The following is a 17,063-nucleotide window of genomic DNA, read 5'->3' as shown; positions in this document are numbered from 1 at the left end:
ATATGCACAAGCAGATGTGTGCAGGTTGTTATAACTTTTGTGGTGGAAATATGAACGCTTTCTCTTCTGTATTTATTTTCCAAGTGAATTCAGAGTGTGGTTACTGACAAAAGGGAAGGAAAGAGGGAGAGATAAATGGAGAAGGAGAAAAAGAGAAAAGAAAAGGAAAGAAAGCAAGCCTATTTCTTCAGTCTAAGGAGGGTATGAGGCAGTTTTCAGAGTTTGAGGAGGAAGGAGAGATATGGAATAGTCACTTAGGAAGACGGGGAGAGGGAATTGGCTAGAGAAATGGAGGAGGATTCCCCGAAGTACTCAGCACCCCCATGAGGTTTGGGGTCAAGATTTTTTTTTAAATATTTATTTATTTGGCTACACTGGATCTTATTGTGGCATGTGGGATCTTTAGTTGTGGCATGTGGGACTTTTAAGTAACATGCAGGATCTAGTTCCCTGACCAGGGATCGAACCCCAGCCCCCTACACTGGAAGCCCAGATTCTTAGCCATTGGACCACCAGAGAAGTCCCTAGGATCAAGATTTTGACTGAGACCAAGCAACTAAGTTTTTTCTCCAAACTCATTAAGCTGTTTGACTATAAGCTTAGAGCAGGAACTCTGGAGCTAATCACACATGATTCTGTTTATGTCCTTGAATGACCTTAAACAAACTACCCTTTCTGCTCTTCAGTTTCCTTAACTGAGAAAGGGATCGATTAAACTGTCTGTTAAGGTCATTTAAAATAATCTTACTGTATATAAAGTGCAGATACCGAGTAAGTGCTCAATTAATATTAGCTTAGACTCAGCAGTAAAGAATCCCCCTGCCAATACAGAAGACACAGGAGATGCAGGTTCTACCCCTGGGTCAGGAAGATCCCTTCTTGCCTGGGAAATCCCATGGGCAAGAAGAGCCTGGTGGGCTATAGTCCCTATGGTCACAAAGAGTCAGACATGACTTACTGACTAAAACAGCAAATGGTTAAGAAGACAGCAGTTTCTTAGAGGAATACCCCTTGGATTGTACCTGGAACCTGGCTTATTATAGTTTGATTTATAAATAATAGCAACCCCTGGGATTTAACTTTTAAGAAAGACATTATTTTAGTTTGTTTTTCAAGAGAAATGTATGATAACTAAAATAAAACCAACTATTGAATGTTAAATGTTTCAAACAGGGAATCTGAGCTATTATAATGGCAAGAGACACCTGCTGGTTCTGATAACTGCATTTACAGCAGAGGTACAAGTGAAAGAATATAATAGAAAAATACTAAGTGGAAAGTCAATCCTGGAAAGACCCGTACCTAAACCTACAAAGAGAAGATGAAGTGATATATGTTTCGTCTTTTTCTTTTCTAATGGCACAATCTTGCATTTAAAAATAAAGCAAAGTTTAAATAGAACAAATACCATATGTTACCATAAGGTTGGTAGCTTATGGTCTTGTTATGACCAAGTGTAGAATTTTAATTGATAAACAGGACTGCAGGACTTTCTATAGAAGTACGGGCACGATCTCTCAGGAAGCTGTGAGAATGATAGCCTTCCCTACACCAAGTCACTTAGTTATGAGTGTCAATCATGCAAATGTGTCCTCTTTACAATGAAGGGGTGAACTAAGGGTTCCTAATGGATGCCATGTCTTAAAACAATATGTAACGTGAGTTATGTTATTAGAAACCCTCACTTGTCCCTGTGTCTGCAAATAAGGAAGAGTATTCGCTCATGAAATCTCTGCCTCATTTTTATTCTGAAACCTGGGATAAACCCCTCTGCTTCGATGTGCTATAAATCAAGAAAAGTCAAAACATGAGTAAAACGAAACATTCAGAAGAAGAGAAGGAGGAAGAGCAAGGGTTGGGGAGGGAGAAGGGAAAGAAGAAGAAGAAATTTAAACATATATGAGAAAAGAGGAAAAACAGAAAACTGATTTGAAGAAAGAGTTCTAAAGAGCCATACAGAAATACTTCCCTTTTCAAAGCATTATCTCCTTTTACCATTTATCCAGAACTAGGGCTTCCCTGGTGGCTCAGCAGTAAATCTGCCTGCCAATGCAGGAAATGTAGGTTCAATCCCTGGGTCAGGAAGATCCCCTGGAGAAGGAAATAGTAACCCACTCTAGTATTCTTGCCTGGGAAATTCCATGGACAGAAGAGCCTGGTAGGCTACAGTGCATGGGGTCACAAAGAATTGAATATGGCTTAGCAACTAAAACAAAAGCAACGACATTATGATATCACATGTGTTAGAGGAACCATAATACTTATCTCAAAAACATTATGTGGGGTGAAAAAAGAGCAAGTGTATTTTATCACACTAGAAAAAGAGCAAGAAATATGATCAAGACAACCTAGAAGAGCCATGTGACGGAGAAGTAACGTTGTTAATCAGCCAGGTATTATATTAGGATACTAAGCATTCTTGAAATTTGGATATTGAAACTTGTAAAAATAGTATGAAGTTAAATTGGGAAGTAACACCAAAGAAATCAGTTCTGTAACAACAGGTGGCCATTAAATCATGCCCACTAAAAATAAAGCCTGTATCACAAATGAAGCCCATAGGATTCTGAATGATACATGATTAGACAGTAACATCCCAAGTTTCCCGTAGAGAATTTGTTTCCAGTTGTTAAATCTTAAGGTAGCACTGAGTCTGAGTTTCTGTGAAACAGATTTGGGGAGCTGGGAAAACAAGAAAGATAGTAAGTTAGATTTTTTGTTTTATTCACTTTATTCTCAATTTAGAAATTACTCCTTATCAAAATAACTAGAATATCAAGCTTTGCTGTTATAGCTGTAGTGGATAGAATATATAAAGCAGAGCACTGTGGAAGAAAATATTCAAGGCCAGATAGATTTTTAAAAATTCTAAGCCCTACACTAATAAATATGTTTTCTAATGAAATAATATCTTGTTGTAATAGAAAGTGATGGAAAATCCTTTGAACTACTGCAAATTAAAATCAGGAATCAATTATTGGGATGAAAAAACTTGACTTACATGGGACAGGAGAATTTGAGAAGCACAGTTTAGGAGCTGTAGAATTTATGTAACTCTTGAAGATCAGCTTCTAGATGGTTCCCTAGAAATGTTTCTTAAAGATTTTTCACAATTGCTTAGTAATAGATAATTGAAAAATTAATACCAGAACTTAAAATTCTAGTACCAATAGCTATAAAAAATTGTGATTAATTTTTAGTGTACAGTCAAATATATAGGATTCTCATATGTAGAACTAGTAATTCTTGATTTATCACTTACTGTTTATTCTTCTTAAGCTTCCCACAAAACAAAAGGATAGCCCTTGTCAGTATGTTAGTTAGCTTAACCAATTGAATATGGCTTAGCAACTAAATTACAGTTAAAATTTGTAATTTTAACTTTGAATTACAGTTAAAATTATGGAACTTAAAATATGTTAGATGTCAAGTATAGTTATCACTCAGTATTTGCAGCTCATTCCAGGAATCCTTCTGATACTGAAATCTGTAGATCTTCAAGTCCCTTCTATGAAATAGCATAGTATTTGCATATATATACTACACACATTGGAGGAGGCAATGGCACCCCACTCCAGTACTCTTGCCTGGAAAATCCCATGGACAGAGGAGCCTGGTAGGCTGCAGTCCATGGCATCGCTAAGAGTCAGGCAAGACTGAGCGACTTCACTTTGACTTTTCACCTTCATGCATTGGAGAAGGAAATGGCAACCCACTCCAGTGTTCTTGCCTGGAGAATCCCAGGGATGGGGGAGCCTGGTAGGAGGCCGTCTATGGGGTTGCACAGAGTTGGACACGACTGAAGCGACTTAGCAGCAGCAACTACATATATACTCCTGGATACTTTAAATCATCTCTAGATCATTTATAGTACCTAATACAATGTAAACACTGTGTAAATGGTTGCTAGATCAGGACAAATTCAAGTTTTGTTTTTTGGAACTTTCTGGAATTTCTAATTGAGTATTTTCCAATCCTTCTGAGGATGTAGAATCCATGGATACAGAGAGCTAACTATATACATTAGATACACAGCTGGTCTCATACGTAATAGTGCCTCAGCTAGGTTTGTTCCTAAGAAATTAAGATGGTGTTTGCAAGGCATCAGAACAACTCATAAAAGTTTGAAATGTTGCCAGCCATTTCTTATGGAATCTATGTAGTAAGATTCAATTTGACTGATTCTTCTTAACTATCCTGCCTGGCTGTATTCATGTCATGTAAGCATAGTTGGACATTTTTATAGATAAGGAGATTGAATAGATTTTTCCCTATACACTCAACTTGATGGGCATATTATTAGCTGTTTGTTCACTATCAAATTAAGGCTGATATATACCATAATCCAGGTTTAAATCCTCTCTCCTGGACTTCAGAAGGTCTGACTCAAGTTGGCTTGGTCACTCTCATCCCTCACCACCTCAGTTTTACCTGATGCTTCAACAGTCACTGTTCCTCTTAGACAACCTGCACTTCATCCCTTCATTCTTTTTTTTTATCTTTGGATGCACTGGGCCTTCGTGGCTGTGCGCAGGCTTTCTCTAGTGCGGTGAGTGGGGGCTACTCTCCAGCTGCGGCGAGCAGGCTTCTCATGGTGGTGCTTTCTCTTGTGGAGCACGGGCTCTAAGGCACCGGTTCCATAGTTGTCGTGCACTGGCTTAGTTGCCCTGTGGCATGTGGAATCTTTCCAGACCAGGGATCGAACTCGTGTACCCTGAATTGGCAGGCAGATTCTTAACCACTGGCAGTCCCATCCCTTCATTCTTATTTATTAGCCCATCTACTTCGCTAAACCCTTTGCCTCCTTCAAGACTAAATCAACATTAAAGAGCTATTTTATATACTCATTCCCATTCAGCTCTGCTATGGCCCTTTCCTCTCTGTGATCTGTGTGCATGTCTATGCTCTCTTTCTTAGCCTTGAACTCCTTGAAGACAGGAATTAGATCATTTCTTGCAGTTGCCACAGAGCACCTGGTACGAAGCAGTTTGTTTCTGCTCATAGAATAAATGAACAAATTAATACTGAAACAAATTCCTCTTTGGATATCAGTCAGCAAAAGAGTAATTGGAATTTGAGGAGAGGAAAAAAGAAAATAATGTAATAGAATCCAAATGATGCAATATTAGTTAAGCCAAATTAAAAGGGTCAGTAAATGCTTTGTGAACCAGGTCATTCCACCAAAGAAATCCAATATACGCTGTCTCTTCTAAGTGTGCATATGGAGGTCAGGTCAATCAGGTCAGGAAGTTTTCTCAGTTCCCCTCCCCATCATATAGTAATTGGTAGCTTTGAGATTAATCCTGCATGTGTACTAAGTCATGCCCAACTCTTTGCAAGCATATGGACTGTAGTCTGCCAGGCTCCTCTGTCCATGGGATTTCCCAGGCAAGAATACTGGAGTGGGTTGCCATTTCCTACTCCAGGGGATCTTCCCAACCCAGGAATCAAACCCCACATCCCCTACATTGGCAGGTGGATTATTTACCTCTGAGCCACCTGGGAAGCTCTTGACATTAATCAAGACACTTCTTTTTCAGAGAAGAGCAAACTCTTCTAAGAGAGCATTGTGTAATAGAAATATAATATGAGCTAAATATGTAATTTAAAATTTTCTGGTAGTCATATTTTAAAAATAAAAAATAAACATGAAATGGATTTTAATAATATACTCAATATAGTATATTCAAATATTATCACTTCAATATGTAAGTAATATAAAGCATTACCACTGAGATTTAATTTTTACTGTGGTCTTTAAAATTCACTGTTTATTTTATACCTCTTGCACTTCTGAATTAGGACGAGCCACATTTTTAGTGATCAGTGACCACATAGGCAAAATGGATACTGTATTAGATAGCGAAGGCCTAGGATGTTTTCATCAGATTTCCCTATCCTCTCACCAGCCCTGTATCCTTCAGTTCAGTTCAGTTCAGTTCAGTCACTCAGTCACGTCCGACTCTTTGAAACCCCATGAATCGCAGCACGCCAGGCCTCCCTGTCCATCACCATCTCCCAGAGTTCACCCAAACTCATGTGCATTGAGTTGGTGATGCCATCCAGCCATCTTATCCTCTGTTGTCCCCTTCTCCTCCTGCCCCCAATCCCTCTCAGCATCAGGGTCTTTTCCAATGAGTTAACTCTTCACGTGAAGTGGCCAAAGTATTGAAGTTTCAGCCTCAGCATCAGTCCTTCCAATGAACAGCCAGGACTGGTCTCCTTTAGGATGGACTGGTTGGATCTCCTTGCAGTCCAAGGGACTCTCAAGAGTCTTCTCCAGCACCACAGTTCAAAAGCATCAATTCTTCAGCGCTCAGCTTTCTTCACAGTCCTATATCCTTCAGTTCAGTTCAGTTCAGTTGCTCAGTCATGTCTGACTCTTTGCAACCCCATGAATCGCAGCATGCCAGGCCTCCCTGTCCATCACCAACTCCCAGAGTTCACCCAGAATCACGTCCATTGAGTCAGTGATGCCATCCAGCCATCTCATCCTCTGTCGTCCCCTTCTCCTCCTGCCCCCAATCCCTCCCAGCATCAGAGTCTTTTCCAATGAGTCAACTCTTTGCATGAGGTGGCCAAAGTACTGGAGTTTCAGCTTTAGCATCATTCCTTCCAAAGAAATCCCAGGGCTGATCTCCTTCAGAATGAACTGGTTGGATCTCCTTGCAGTCCAAGGGACTCTCAAGAGTCTTCCAACACCACACTTCAAAAGCATCAATCCTTAGTGTATCTCAATTCTCTTTTTCTTAGCACAGTTCTAAGACTGATACTGTTGACTATTGGGGAATTGTTGGTTCTTCCCATGCAAACAGGACATCTCTGGTTTTAATAGTCACTTCTTTGTTTACAGCTTACATGTAAGGTGTTTGTTTCTGTGTGTGAGTTTTGGAAATTATGTGTAATTCTTAAGTGTGTTGTGTAAATACACACAACATGAAATTTGCCATTTTAACCAATTTAAGAGTACATTTCAGTGCCATTGAGTACATTTCTGTGTTTTGCAGCCATCACTACCATCCATCCCTAAAATTTTTTCTTCTTCCCCAACTGAAACACTGTACCCATTAAGTATTTCTCGCATACTTCCTTCCCTTAGTCCTTGGAAACCACCATTCTATGTTCTGGCTTTATTAATCTGACTACTCTAGATATCCCACATAAGTAAAATCATAAAATATGTTTCCTTTCATACCTAGCTTAGGCTTCCCCTGTGGCTTATTATTTCATTTTGTCTTTAGGTCCTCAAGGTTCATCCACGCTTGTGTTAGGATTTGCTTCCTTTTTAAGTTGGACGATATTTTATTGTATGCAGATACCACATTTTGTGTATCTGTTCATTGGTTCAACCAACCAAAGGTGCTCGTACCTTTTCACTATTGCAAGTAATGCTTTTATGAACATGGCTGTGTAAATACTATTCACACCCTTGCTTTTATTTCTCTTGGGTGTATATCCAGAAGTGACATATCTGGATCATACGGTAATTCTATGCTTGATTTTTTGAGCAAATCATTGTATAGTTTTTCACAGTGGCTGTCCATTTTAAATTCCTTCCATCAGTGTACAGTGGTTCCAGTTCCTCCACCTACTTGGCAACACTCATTACCTATTTTTTTTTTAAATAGGCATCCTGAATTTGTTTTCATTTCCATTTTTTGATGACATTAGGGATATTTAGTAGAAATGAGGCCAGCTTGGATCTAGATTAATGTATGGAAATAACTTTAAAATTGTCTGGTATAAGACAATTACTTGCATCACTTATTTGATTAATTGTTTTTGTGCTTTTATTAAGAAATTTTGATTAGGACTTTGAAATCCTACACTTTCATTTGGCTCTGCTACTATTCACCATCTGATTTTAGGGAAGTCACTTAGTTTCTTTCATATTTAAAAAATGAGGATAGGAATTTCTCACCTACTTTGTTCACCTGGTTATTATATTTAGTTGGTCAATTTAAAATGGCTTTGAATTTCCACCTGGGCAGGTTTTGGTACTTTCCAGCAAGATCCAGGAAAATCTTCGCAATCAAATGCCAGCTTGGGTTCTATAGGAGAATCTCATCCCTCTGTGATCATTCAGACTGAGAAGTCAGTTAATCCCAGTTAGGGTTAAATGTAAAATTCTGTCTGTTGTTACAATACATTTAAAGACACTTTGACTATGAAAATAAATAAATGGCTTTGAAGACTCTGAAATAATAGGTTTATTGAAGGGATTAATTCCGTGAACAGAGGAGCCCGGTGGGCTACAGTCTATGTGGTTGCAAAGAGTAAGACTGACTTCTTATTGTTCAGTCCCCAAGTTGTGTCTGACTCTGCATCATGGACTGCAGCACACCAGGCTTCCTTGTCCCTCACCATCTCCCAGAGTTTGCCCAAATTCACATCCATTGAATTGGTGATGCCATCCAACTATCTCATCATTGTCACCCTCGCCTCCTTCTGCCTTCAATCTTTCCCACATCAGGGTCTTTCCCACTGAATCAGCTCTTCACATCAGGCGGCCAAAAGTATTGGAGCTTTAACTTCAGCATCAGTCAGGGTTGATATCCTTTAAGACTGACTGGTTTGATCTCCCTGCTTTCCGAGGGACTTTCAAGAGTCTTCTCCAGTACCAAAGTTTGAAAGCATTAGTTCTTCAGCACTCTGCTTTCTTTACTGTCCAGCTCGCACATTTGCACATGACTACTGGAAAGACTATAGCCTTGACTATGTGGACATTTGTCAGCAAAGTGATGTCTTTGCTTTTTAACACACTGTCTAGGTTTGTCATAGCTTTCCTGCCAAGAAGCAATTATGTTCTAATACCATGGCTACAGTCACCATCTGCAGTGATTTTAGATCCCAGGAAGAGGAAATCTGTCACTGCTTCCACCTTTTTTCCTTCTATTTGCCATAAAGTGATGGGATTGGATGCCGAGATCTTAGTTTTTTCTTAATATTGAGTTTTAAACTGGCTTTTTCACTCTCTTCCTTCACCCTCATTAAGAGGCTCTTTAGTTTCTCTTTGCTTTCTGCCTTTAGAGTGGTATCATCTGTAAATCTGAGGTGTTGATATTTCTCCCAGCAATCTAGGTTCCAGCTTTTAACTCACCCAGCCAGCATTTGGCATGATGTGCTCTGCGTATAAGTTAAATAAACAGGGTGACAATAAACAGCCTATTGTACTCCTTTCTCAATCCTGAACCAGTCAGTTGTTCCGTACAGGGTTCTAACTGTTGCTTCTTGACCCACATACAGTTTTCTCAGGAGACAAGTAAGATGGTCTGGTATTCCCATCTCTTATAAGAGTTTTCCACAGTTTGTTATGATCCACACAGTCAAAGGCTTTTGTGTAGTCAATGAAACAGAAGCAGATGTTTTTCTGGAATTCCCTTGCTTTCTCTGTGATCCAACAAATGTTGGCAATTTGATCCCTGGTTCCTCTGCCTTTTCTAAACCCAGCGTGAACATCTGGAAGTTCTCTTCATGTAATCCTGAAGCCTAGCTTGGAGGATTTTGAGCATAACCATACTAGCATGGAAGATGAATGTAATTGTCTGGTGGTTTGAACATTCTTTAGTATTGCCCTTCTTGGGAATTGGGATGAGGATTGACCTTTTCCAGTCTTGTGGCCACTGCTGGCCTCTCCAAATTTGCATATTTGATAGCATCATCTTTTAGGATTTTAAATAGCCCTGCTGGAATTTCATCACCTGAATATGGACTGGTAAATCAGTCTGAAAGTATTAAAAAAAATCTAAAAAAATATATACAATGTATTTTTGGCATGCAAATTTTAGAGATTATCATTGTGATTATTGTATACATTACAGTAATTTTGGTTTATATTTTGGACACATAATGCACTTTATAGTACAGTTATGCTTTGTTTTCTTCTTGTATTCTGTGTCATCATTTTATTATGTACCTTTCAGACAGAATAGCACAGTTATGGAGTGTTGATACAACTATCAAAGAAAGTTATATTGGGAGGAGAAGTGTTTTGTTTCTTTCTTGGCTTTCTAATTAGATCATATTCATTTAATTACCTTTTAATTCTAAAATTTGATTGAGATTTATACCCCTTGATTGGAATCTGAGAGCCTGAAAGTAACAATGAAAATTGAAGCCCAAGAAATTAACTGAAATCTATTTGTTTTTTTACTCTTAATTTTCCAGCTAGTTTGAACAGTTTTTTTCAAACCTGAAATTTTACTACTTCATTTAATGGAAAAAAAGGAAAATTTGTGATTGAATTGTCCTTAAAAAAGAGAAAGTTGCACACTTTGCTATGACACTGGTGACTTTTACTGTTTTAGAAATTGAAAAAGTTTAGATGCCAACTTGGAAAACTCTGGGGACTTGTTACTTGAATGGCCAGCAGGATTACATTATTAGTAAAGTTATCTGCAATGATAATTATAATGGCAACCTTTTGTGTTGTCACAACTTAGGTATTTTATATGTAAGTGGGAAATAGCAAAAAAAGATAAAAGTTAAAAACAAATGTCTTGGGTAGAGTCTATGACAGAAGGAAACTTTAAAAAGAAATTACAACACTAAGAAATTCAAGCACAAAAATTATAAAATATATTATTTAATGGAAATTAAGAGTAATATTCTTTGTGTCTCTAAACTGAAGTTTAGAAATTTGCATGCCAAAAATCTATTGTTTATAATTTATTAGATGTTTTCATTCTTTGAGACTGATTTAGCAGTCCATAGTCTTTGTGACCACATGGACTGTAGGGCGCCAGGCTCCTCTGTCCATGGAATTTTCTGGGCAGGAAATACTGGAGTGGATTCCCATTTCCTTCTCCAGGATCTTTCTGACCCAGGGATCAATTGCGTCTCCTGCATTAGCTGTGCTGTGTGCTTAGTCACTCCGTTGTATTCCACTCTTTGTGACCCTATGGACCGTACCCCACTGGGCTCCTCTGTCCATGGGAATTCTCTAGGCAAGAATACTGGAGTGGGTGGTCATGCCTTCCTCCAGGGGATCTTCCCAACCCAGGGATCAAACCCATGTCTCGTGCATTACAGGAGGATTCTTTACCATCTGAGCCACCAGGGAAGCATTAGTAGGTGGATACTTTACCACTTCCACCACCTGGGAAGCCCCAGGTCAGGTTTGGGGATTTTCACAGCTGATTAGGTGACAGAGTAGGGAAAAACTGCTTTATGGCATCATATAAATTGCTTTCCAGTCCAGTCACTTCATTACATCTTCTGGATTCCCATGTGCACTAACCAGTTATAAACACATGGTTATATATTTTGCACACATAAACATATTATTTAGTTTGGGGGATTTTGACACTTTCCCTATAACAGAAATATATGTAAGAGACATTAGGCTTGAAGAATTTCAAGATTTCAATAGAATCTTACACAAGGATCTTCTGCCTTTTGTAAAAGAAACAGACTCTTGAATTACCTACTGGTACTATCTGAAAATTACAGGATCTATTCTTTCTAAACTAATTTCCTCTGTACACTTTGCTAGTGAGGCCAAAGGTAGTTAGTCCTTTGAGGATATTGGAGGGGTCATTCAGTACAGTAACTAAAATATTTTAAAATCTCATTTTAAAATCTATATAATACTTGTGTATGATATACTGAATCAACATGCTTTTATATATATTTTATACTAACCTCAGTGTGGTTCAGATTTTGCTAGCATCAGCATCACCTGGGCACTTACTAAAAATGCAGAATCTAAGGCCATTATAGATCTTCTGAATCAGAATTTGCATTTTAATAATACCCCTATGTGATTCAAATGCACATGAACATTTAAGAAGCCCTCCTACTGAGATGTTGCAAGAAACCTATCTCCTCATCTTTGAACTAGTCTGAGGAGAAACTTCCTTGTCTCTTAACTCTCTTAATTTAGTTTTGGATTTAGAATGTATCTTCAGTGGAAACAGTTTATCACTGTGTTCTCTGAAATCTTTTATTCAGAATTTTCATGAAGAGATCAGCTTCTTCATTTTTCTTATACATCTTTAGATGCTTACTAGGTGTCCATTGGACAGAGCTAGAAAGTGGCTAAGTGTGGAAGTGGACCAGACAGTGTGTCTCCCAAATGGGTGCTCTTAACCACCATACAACATCTATTTATTCATGGCCATGCTCAGGTTTCTAGTCCCAGGGCAAAGCCTATAGGAAGAAGCAATTTGATTGGAAATAACATTCAGATGGCCAAGGTATTGTAGTGATTATTCAACAGATGCTATGCTAAGTCACTTCAGTCGTGTCCGACTCTGTGTGACCCCATAGACAGCAGCCCACCAGGCTCCCCCGTCCCTGGGATTCTCCAGGCAAGAACACTGGAGTGGGTTGCCATTTCCTTCTCCAATACATGAAAGTGAAAAGTGAAAGTGAAGTTGCTCAGTCATGTCCGACTCTCAGCAACCCCATGGACTGCAGCCTACCAGGTTCCTCTGTCCATGGGATTTTCCAGGCAAGAGTACTGGAGTGGGGTGCCATTGCCTTCTCCGATTCAACAGATAGGGGTATGCAATTGTTGTTCAAGTCAAGGATGAAACTATCTCTTGATATTAAGTAAATATTTCATATGCTCATACACAGTCACATTTGTCTCACAACAGTAAAATGAATCTGTTTTAGTGTACTCAATATGCTGATAGATACTATCTTACAAGAGTAACTGTGAATTGAAAAACATTGTTCTTTCTATGCAGTAATCTAGCAAGATCTGCGATAATTCACAGATGACTGAGCTTTAGAGCCAGACAAAACAATAGACGATAAAAAGAACTGTTTATATAGATGCAAACTGAAATCTCAAGGTTGCATAATCATATTTCCTATTGATGAATAACTAAGAAGCCACAGACTGTTCATTACCTTAGGTGAGGGAAATATGAAGAAATTGGAAAAACTGTGTTGTTTTTTTCTTCTCTGCTCTGTCTCCTATTATCATTTCTTATATAGGATACCCTGAAACTTGGCACTAAAATTTCAATTGATTCAACAGTATCATATTTCTTGTAGTAAGGTAAAGATTAAAAGATCATGTAAATAAGAGGTTTTTTTTTTTCCCTACCAGAACTAGATTACAGACTAAAGTCTGAAAAACAAGGTATCTCTTTCCTCCCTTTAAATGTTATACTCCTGATGTCTCCTCTAACTCTAGTTAAAAATCCTGTTACATAGGTTAGTAGACAGCAAAAACTTATTAAGCCTTATCTATAAGGAAACAGAAACCACTTATATGTCTGCAGCTCTGGGAGACTTAAAAGGGTGTGACTGATAGAACTAGAAGAAAATTGTGTATCCATTAAATATTTTAAGTTAAGACTCGTTTTCATGGAAGAAAAAGAGCTAGTGATGAGAGTGAACACTAAATAAAATCAAATCTGAGATGTTTATTGAGGCTGAATTTGGTGTCCACTATTGTTGTGAATAATTAATGTGATTTTTGCCTTCCAGTGTGTATGTACAGAGAGCCATCACTACATGAAATTGGAGAAAAACAAGGGCGTTCAAGGAAAAGTTCTGGAACACCGACCATGAATGGAGGCAAAGTTGTGAATCAAGATTCAACATAGCTGAGAACTCTTCCCTTCGTCCCTCTCTCATCCCTTCCCTTTCTCCCCCTGCCCTTTACCCATTTCCTTCCAATAAATCCACCCAAGGAGAGGAAAATAAAATGGCAACCCAGGACCTAGTGGCTAAGATTCTGCACTCAAAATCTTCCTTTGTGTAGGACAAGAAAATTGAACCAAAGCTTGCCTGTTGCAATGTGGTAGAAAATGCACATGCACAAAGATTAGCACACCTAAAAGCAGAGGAAAAAATAATCAAGACTCCACAAGCATTAAAATAAACTGTGTTGTTATTAATAGAGGACTAATTGTAATGAAGACATAAATATAATAAACATGAAATAAAGTCATTACCTTAAAGAAAAGGGTTTTGGAGAATTGAACTTACAAATTGATGTAATATCCTAAATGGCTTAAACTCTGGATAATGCTGTGATGTGTGTTTTGAATTTGTATTTTCTTTGGGCATTTGGAATTGACACAAAATTGCAGTCTGTTTCCAGGATTTTTTTTTACCATAACATTGAACATGTATGAAGTACAGATTCTTCTAGTGCCTATAAGGTATATAGCCAGGAATCATTTAACATCAAGAAAAATTTTATTTTAAAATTTTATTCCTGAAATCAATATTTAAGATTGTTTTATGTAAAGGATTGTCATATGTTGAATTTAGTGCTATTACCTGATTTCATTCCTTCCTAACAAGAGTTTCAGATTCTCCTAGAAGATTATCATATTTTTTTCAAAAGTATTAATTCAGGAGCTCATTTTTTTTTATTTAGTCACTTAGAAAAAAATTTATTGTTTTAAGATTGAAGTAACTTTTAGGAAATTCTTTGTTGTTTCCATGCCTTGGCAGTGATATGTAACTTATGTGGTTTTACCATTTGATCTGATTTTTTTGTTTTTTTACTTTGTGGACACCTTTAAGAGTGTAGGTAAATGTCTAGCTGTGTTAGAAGAGAGTTTTATACCATTTCTTGCAGCAGAAAAGAAAGAAAAGGTGTTTTACATAAGGAAATAAATCCTAAGAAGTTGGTGCAAGCAAGCTGTATCAATATTTGCCTTTGTACCTTACTAAGTTTTCTTGTATGTAGCATTTTCCAAACTTCACCAAGGAATTGGGAGGCATGGCTGTGAAATTCTTAACTTACTATCTTATGAAGCCAGTAAACTGTTTGTTGCTAGATAGCCTCATTTATAAATCTAATTGAAAATAAGTCTGTCTCCTAGAACACAGAAGGAAAATGTTATACCCTGGATTTTCAAGGGCCATTGAGAAATAATACTGAATTAACAGCCATGGTTCCGACTTGTGTGAGTGACTTAAAGTAATAAAAAAAAAATAACTGTAAGACTAGGCAAATGCATATTTAGGAATACTGAAATGTTAGAGAAGAAATGAATACAGTTGCCTTGGGGAAAAAATAGATCTTCTTGGTCCTACAAATCAGGAATGGTGTAGAGACATCCAAATCAAAACAAAACAAAACAGAATGTTAAAAAATATATGCAGATTTATGGATGTTATCAATGAGAAGACTTAGCATGTTACTTCTCCTATAGCTCTTCCGTCCAGCATGTATTGTTCCAAATACTCCCTAAAATATACACTTTGCAGAATCTCTAGGCCCTCACTTTAATGACCTTGTCATTGGTTGCTGTATTCTTTCAAAGTCACTGTAATTTCCCTCACTCCACACAATCATTAGTGGTCGGTGTCCTTCACCAAGTATTCTATTTCTCTTATCAGGAGGTGAGCAGAAAATGAAATGAAGGAATTTGTGTAATCAGTTGCAAAGAATAAAAGTTATGCATCTCGGCAAGGATTTTGAACACACGTCTGCAAGGGATATTTGTTTAATCAAAATATTTGAAAAGTAAGAAATAAAGACATTTAAATTAAATAAAAGAATGTTATTCTTCTAGGAAAAGAATGCCCTTGTAAAAAGAAATACAACTCTAGTTCTATTTCTCCTTGTCACTCTTGATTCAACTTGATTATAAACACACCTGTCACTTCCAGGACCAATCAAATTATAAGCACAAAGTCTTATTATTTTTTTTGAAAAAATAAAAAGGAAGCTTCTACAAAATGGCTCCCAGGCTCATTTAGCATAAAATGACTTGAGCTTTTTGGTCATCCACACATCCACACATATACACACATCACAAGCTTACAAGTGACACAGTTGACAGTTTCACAAAGTGTTCTCAATTACACTGACGATTTCATGATAGAATATATCTTATCTAGTTCGATATTATGGAGAATATGATAGAGAGATGAATCTCCAACAAAATTCTTCCCTTTATTTACAATGGCTGTTTATCATTTCACGTCTGGATGCACAGCTTCCCCCTTTCTGAAAGCACTGGAGACAGTTCTAACTACCCAATTTGTATTTTGTGTTTCTCCATATCATTTAAGCAAATGCTCACCATGGTGAAACATTTGGAGATTGGCTTTGTTAAGTTATACTTAGTTTCAGAAAATAAATTGTTGAAAATCTCAAGTTCTTTAACAGATTAACCTGACAAAAGCTATGGTTTAGAGCACAGGGTGAACTTTTGCCTACCTGCTGCTTATTTTTTTAAGTATGTAAAGCCTTTAATAGAAGAATTCAGTATTCATTATCTAGGTTTTTTAAATATTACCAAATATATACATATTATTATTCTATTCCCTCCAAAAATATGAGCCATTTTAAATAGTTTGCTTTTCAGGTTTATGCAAAATAATTATCTTGATTTTCATCGTCCAATTTCTGGGTCTCAATTCACCCATTACTTATTCTCCTATAATTAAACTTGTTTTTTTTTTTTTTCTTAAATGCATTGGGATAGTCTCAGAAAAATTATGACTTTCAAAAGCTTTGTAATTGACTATGTAAGTATAAGGTAAAATGTGCTTATTCTGAGTCCTTATTGTATTGATAACATGTTTCAAAATCAGTGGGCTTAAGAATGAAAACAAAACTTTTGAGAATCTCACAAAGTAGTTTTCTGGCCAATATACCTTACTAATGATTAAGCTAGAAGTCTGAGCTATAGAAACAAAATGGTGCTGAAGTTCCCTCGGCTAACTCAGAGATTTTGTGCTTCAGAAAACTGGAGGACAGCAAGTCAACTTATCCTTGATCATGGTAATAGTTTGAGTTTTGAATTTTGCATATGAATTTCATAGCACATTTTCAGTTATTATGGATTAGCACAATAAAAAGACATTAATTTGACACAAATAATGATGCTTTATGGGCCTCATTCTAATCTAGATAGCTGTTAGAAAAATTGTTCTGCTGAAGAAAATGACAATGCTCTTGATAGGTATTCCATGCAGATGAGTGGTTCTGCGGTACCACTACAAGAGATGAGAGTATTAAGACAAAAGTTAAGGATGAAGAATCTTACTGTGAGTTGAAAAGTTTGACAGTCCTAATTTGGGACCAATAATTCCCTGGTGGAGAAGCATGACTACATCAACAATTAATTTTTTTC

The 17,063-nt window shown here is 37.2% G+C and overlaps 1 protein-coding gene across 7 annotated transcripts in view; it reads left to right on the top strand.

Moving 5' to 3' along the window:
• The window catches only part of FGF12 (fibroblast growth factor 12), a 618,054-nt gene extending 601,244 nt beyond the window's left edge, over positions 1 to 16,810 (top strand). For 5 of the 7 annotated variants that reach the window (XM_086319676.1, XM_086319695.1, XM_086319667.1 and 2 more), the window contains one exon: positions 13,447 to 15,661. In XM_086319676.1, the coding sequence (XP_086175802.1) occupies positions 13,447 to 13,565 (119 nt within the window). In that variant the 3' untranslated portion in view covers positions 13,566 to 15,661. Of the gene's footprint in view, positions 1 to 13,446 lie in introns of all 7 variants that reach the window. The other 2 variants (XM_086319645.1, XM_086319636.1) reach the window with 1 other exon arrangement.
• Positions 16,811 to 17,063: the final 253 nt, after the last annotated feature.

The sequence above is a fragment of the Bos grunniens genome, chromosome 1 (assembly GCF_055505025.1).
Source record: "Bos grunniens cultivar Pamir isolate PY7600 chromosome 1, Bosgru_T2T1.0, whole genome shotgun sequence".
Classification (NCBI taxonomy): Eukaryota; Metazoa; Chordata; class Mammalia; order Artiodactyla; family Bovidae; genus Bos; species Bos grunniens.
This window is presented reverse-complemented; position numbering and strand designations above follow the sequence as displayed.